At 37.6% G+C, this 5249-nt stretch overlaps 1 protein-coding gene across 6 annotated transcripts; it reads left to right on the top strand.

The window, feature by feature from the left end:
• Positions 1 to 1333: 1333 nt before the first annotated feature.
• LOC121772600 lies at positions 1334 to 4971 on the top strand. Of its 6 annotated transcripts, none has more exons than XM_042169769.1 (6): positions 1334 to 2176; positions 3437 to 3495; positions 3591 to 3783; positions 3882 to 4225; positions 4376 to 4398; positions 4683 to 4971. In XM_042169769.1, the coding sequence occupies exons 1-6, from the start codon at positions 1481 to 1483 to the stop codon at positions 4691 to 4693; spliced, it is 1326 nt and encodes a 441-aa protein (XP_042025703.1). In that variant the 5' UTR covers positions 1334 to 1480; the 3' UTR covers positions 4694 to 4971. The 6 variants fall into 6 exon arrangements, with proteins under 6 accessions (XP_042025703.1, XP_042025700.1, XP_042025702.1 ...); XM_042169766.1 differs by having other exon boundaries at positions 3882 to 4243; XM_042169768.1 differs by lacking the exon at positions 4376 to 4398.
• The last annotated feature ends 278 nt before the right edge of the window (positions 4972 to 5249 follow it).

Raw genomic sequence — 5249 nt, 5'->3', positions numbered from 1 at the left:
AACTACGTGAGCTTTGATTCCCTAATGCAAATGAGCATTGGGGATACGTAGGCCCCTCAACTTAAATTTTAAATTTAAGTTGAGTTCAAGTCCTTTTTCCTTAATTTTTTTTCCATTTGTTTCTACTTTAACAATATGCAAATACAATTAAATAATTGTATTTGTATATACTCTAGTCGGTGAAGTAGATTTCTCTATAAGGCTAAATTCGGGAAACTTTTGACAATTCTACTATAATTGTTGATTGTTAGACTAAACTTAACATTTAAGGTTGAATTGCTAAAAGTGTCCTCAATTTAGTTATGTAGAAACATCTCATTCGCCAACTAAGAGTATATATACTTATAAATTTATCGTTCAAAACTTCAAGTCTTTTTTTGTAATTTGTAATTAGCTTCGTTGTAGACTAGTAGTCTCGTTGTATTTAAATTTTTTGTTTAAGACTTCAAGACTTCAAGTTTTTTGTGATTTGTAATTGTTGTAACTTTTAATCTCAATAAAATTGCAATTTTCATCGTGATTTTTTGAATTTTATTTACGCACATTTCATAGATAAATAAATAAGAAAATGCAAAAAAAAAATACGAACTGATGGTTTTTGGCCCGAAACCGGCGGTTCTGAACCGCCGTCTGAACCGACGATTTTTTGAACCGGAACCGGAACCGCCGGAATCCTTGGCGGGCCGGTTCGGAACCGGCGGTTTATGAACCGTGTGCATGCCTAGCTAGTAGGAGTGCTAGGAATGAATTGTGGAGTATCAAATTTTGGCAAATTTATTTCTTTTTGAATATTCGTTTAAAAATATTTATTACTACTTATTTTTGAATTAGATAGAATAAATATTGTACATTATTTTAATTACAATTATAGTTTAATTACTACTCCATAAGTAAATGATTTGACTAAAAAATGTTCAAAAATAAATATTTGAGACCCATGAATAATAATGGAAAGAATGTTGGGTTGTAAATTGTTGATTTTATTAGATAAAAAGTAATGTGAGGCTTGTGAATAACGTAAACGAATACTGTAAGAAATATGATTGCTTAATTACTAGTACTTCACTACTCCATTTTAGAGGACATCTTTGATTAATTACTTTTACCTCTTGGAATTGGTTTATTATGTGAAAATTACAATGATAAGTGACAAAATACTTCTAAAAGCTACTGCCTTGGAATTTGTTTGTTTTGAGAATTTGGTATGAACTTTTACATCACTTTTCTGAACATCATTTGTACTCCATCTATCATAAATTTATAAATTTATTTTCACTCAACAAATATATACCTCCATATAAATCTAAAAGTTCTCTCCCCAAAAAACTGTATATTTCAGGAAAAGGCAAAAAGGACACATTTTTATCACATACACAGTACCCACTCCAACCCTCCAGCCAAAAACACCAACTACCCTCAAACTCCATAAATTCAGAAACCTTCTCAACCAGAGACAAAAGAAGAAACAAAATTTTGAGCAATGGCTGCCCAAGAACACCACCACCAACAAAAACAACAACAACAACAAGAAATCTGTCAAACCAAAAACCAAGAAGACCACCATTTCACCGAGCTCCTCTCCACCTATTTAGGCCTCAGCTTCACAATTTTTCTGGGCTCGTTGCCCAAGAACTCAATCCCATTAATCTCCACATACCAAACCCAGAACAAAGCTCTCTCCTTTAAGCTAACGCAAGCGGAGGAGCAGCTGAAGCAGTTCCACACGCGCAGGAAAGAGGATTCCAAGGCAAACGCCAGAGTTGTCGAGATTTTCGCCAGCCACAGACACGCCTGGCAGCAGGAAGAGAAGAGGCTGCTGCAGCAGATCGACGAGTGCAGCGAGGAAATCGCCTTCTTGAAGAGTAAAGTTGAGGACTTTGAGGGAGTGGAGACTGAGTTCAAGGCCAGCATTGAGGATTTGAAGAGGGAGGTTAGTGAGAGAGAGGAGATGCTGAGCTTCATGAGCAGGAGTAACTGTGAGAGCTATGGTGACATGGGGCTGAGCTATGCTGCTTCCAAAGCTGGGGTTTCGGAGGGGGTGGAGGAGGACTGCTTCGATGGAGATGGGGTGGATGAGATGAGGTCTGTTTATGGGCAGAGTCATGGTGGGTTTACCTCAGATTTCTTGAATTCTGCTGCCTCCAAATTTTGGTCTGATAAAGCTAGCCAATGGCAGGTGAGAGTGTTTATTCAGTATTCTTGAGTTTTATTTCAAGAATTGTGTCTTTAATTGTTGGCTTGTTCTTTGAATTTTGGATTGGTAATGTGAAATAATTTTTCTTGAAGGAAGCTTTGTGTGTTTGTTGGAAAAGGGCAGCATGATTTCTGTGATTTCAGAATTGGGAGATTTAATTATTTTATTGCCCTTCAAATTCTCTGAATGTGAAAGTAGTAAGATTTTAGGAGTAGAAGTTTGATGGTTTTATTTGCATTGAAAATCTTGAGCTTCTAACTGGAAAACTTCTCATTGTGTTGTTACTCAAATTGAGAGGTGAGAGCTAATCATGCAAGCAGAGGGGGATCATAAGTGTTTGAAGTCTGCAAAAGATTAAGGTTAATTAAAGTAAAAACTTATCAAGATTTACCAACACATGCTAACATTGTTTTATCTATACCGACTGCTAGACCCCATTTGTTTGATAATGATGTTTTCGTATTTTATCCCAGTTATCTGAATTCTCATTCTTGCATTTGTACATTTACATTTATATTACCTTGGTCCATGAGATTTAATATAAAGCTCGAATCTTGGACACAACGAGGTTTAGCGGTTGAATTCAAATTCAAATTTTTTTGATTTATTATCTTTGACAGAGTTTAATCATTATAATTTGTTCGTCTCTGTCCTGTTTGTCTTGTAGTCTGTCCTCACCAAAACTTCTTCAATCTAGGGAAACTTAGTTCGCATAAGTTTTTTTTTCCTTTGGATGCTGATGAACTTAAACCTTTCATTGTCTTCCCTTGTGAAGCCTGGACCACATTTTTTAGATCGAGACGCTGACTGTAATCGATAATTTGCATATATTGACCAACTACAGCTCAAGATTTGGGCCGCTTATTTTGTCTTCAAAGGAACAAAATATGACAGCAAATGTGATGTTTGCTTGATTCACGCAATCACTTCATGCTCACAGCTTTTCTTGCTCGTTTTATGATGCAATGTGGAGCTTTTAGTATGGCTTTGCTTGTGATATTTGTCAGTTAACTCATTTGGTGGTAGAGAGTGTTGTTTCTAAACAGTGTATATTTTTGTCTCTTTACTAGAACAGTTTAGCAAGTAAAATCATGCTAAATTCTTCGTGGATGAAAATTTTCATTCTTCGTCTATTATTTCATAGATACACTCCCAATGTTTTCTGATGAAGTGGGACATGAAAACCCGCAATTGTTTTACTTGGTTCTTACGGGATGCTAATTCTTGATGGCGTATGTGCAGGATATGCAGCAGTACGAATCAGCCGAGTCAGTTTACCATGTGAAGCATTTCGTTTCTAGGTAAATATCGACACCATCTTTCTGATACTTCTCAAAGAGCCCAAAACCAAAATTTGTGCATCTAATGCCTACAGCCACAACTATCTCTTGTGTAGGAGGGAGTCCCCTTGGAAGGTAGACGGCGATTCCAGTGGAGTCTCGTCTAAATTAAGGCTTCTTGAGCAAGAACTGCTGAATTTAGAACGAGTTTGTAGGGCAGATTTTTCGAAGGCACCATCACCGATGCGAAAGCAGGCCAAGAGGTACCAAGCATTAGCAGGAAAGATCGACGATCTTTGCAGGAGAATGGTAATCATTCCGACGTCTCTACAAACTTTTTTGAAAATTTGATTGAGTTTTAGGAATAAAACTTGGTTTCTGATATGATATCCCTTTTAATCCTAAAGCAAGCTAGTGATCCATGTGAAGCCACTCTGAGCTCAGAGTTTCGGATCCAAAGGCAAACCGAGTTCTTGCTAGAGGCGTTTCGTCTGCAGCAACGAGCCTCTGAAACCAGCCAGAAACTCACAGCACTACAAACTGAGAGAGGAAAGAGCTACCACGGAGGAGGAGGAGGGGAGGTCGAAGGGGCAGCTAACGTAGCCACTAGGCGAGCTCTGGACTCCATCAGAAACAATTTCAAAGAGATCCAAAGGAATCTTGAGATATGGCTAGCAAGAATCATCGGAGATCTCGAGGGACTGATGTCTAGAGATGGCGCCTATCGTGCACAAGAATACTACGCCTCTAGGTACCCTTTTGTTCATCAGTAAGTAAATAAACAATGGCACTAATCTAGTTTGATTTGAGTTTGTAGCAGCACTAGTGATCAAGAAAATGTGCAGTTTCCCTTGTGTTAGTCTTTAACTTTTCTTGCTTTTTCGACGTCGTTTCTGATTAGCGAGGCAGCCCGACCGCAGACCGGTATGGATTTTTTGTAGTTTTGAACTGTAAATTAATTAATATCACCAGTTCAGATGGGGTTCAAGATTCAAACTTTACAAACAGATTTAGGAATATATCATATGATAACATGCTGCCAGCTTTTTGATAACATTGCATTTTTCCTTACAAAAATGAGATTTTCCCTCTTTAAAAGAAAACAGAATCTTGTCATCAATCTGGCATCTGATCTGAAGAGGATATATGACAAAATTTAGGCATTATGGTCTGTGTTTTTTTCTAATTGCGTTGGAATCTTGTGAAAGATGGAGAATGAAGACAGAGGCACAGAGCTGGTATGCATAAAGGAGAGAAAGCATGTGCATGAAAAGGAAGAACGAAAGCTTGCGTGAGATGTGAAATATGCTGAGTCAGCGTCGTGTTGGCAGTGACTAGGCGCTTAGTCATCATATAGTTAGTTAAGAAGTTTGTTACGAAGTTAGTTAGGAGTTAGTTGTTTCTCTAAAATATCTAGCTTTGTGTATAAATAGTGAGCTAGTTTTTTCATTGTAACTTGATTGATTCATAAATGAAGATATGTTTCTTCTCTCTCAATCCTTATTCTATATGTTTCGTGTTATGATTTTCCACATGGTATCAGAAGAAAATTAACCAATCTATCGCTTCCGCATTTTTTTTCATTCTTCTTTCGCGATGGCTCGCAACACTTGTGGGGGAAATGCTGCTCAAATTCCTCCAATGGAGGATGCCTCGAGTCCATATTATCTTCATCCAAGTGACAATCCGAGCTTTCAATTGGTTCCTCATGTGTTAACTAGATCGAACTACATCAATTGGAGTCGATCAGTCACCACTGCTCTCTTGGCGAAGAA

Source organism: Salvia splendens, chromosome 16, assembly GCF_004379255.2.
Source record: "Salvia splendens isolate huo1 chromosome 16, SspV2, whole genome shotgun sequence".
Lineage (NCBI taxonomy): Eukaryota > Viridiplantae > Streptophyta > Magnoliopsida > Lamiales > Lamiaceae > Salvia > Salvia splendens.
The sequence above is the reverse complement of the archived record's forward strand: the minus strand, read 5'-3'. Positions and strand labels throughout refer to the sequence as shown.

Coding starts and splice junctions, on each gene's coding strand:
- LOC121772600 (XM_042169765.1), top strand. CDS start 1,481: ATGGCTGCCCAAGAACACCACCACCAACAAAAACAACAACAACAACAA. Junction 2,177..3,436: donor ATAAAGCTAGCCAATGGCAG/GTGAGAGTGTTT, acceptor GCGTATGTGCAG/GATATGCAGCAGTACGAATC. Junction 3,496..3,590: donor GTGAAGCATTTCGTTTCTAG/GTAAATATCGAC, acceptor TCTCTTGTGTAG/GAGGGAGTCCCCTTGGAAGG.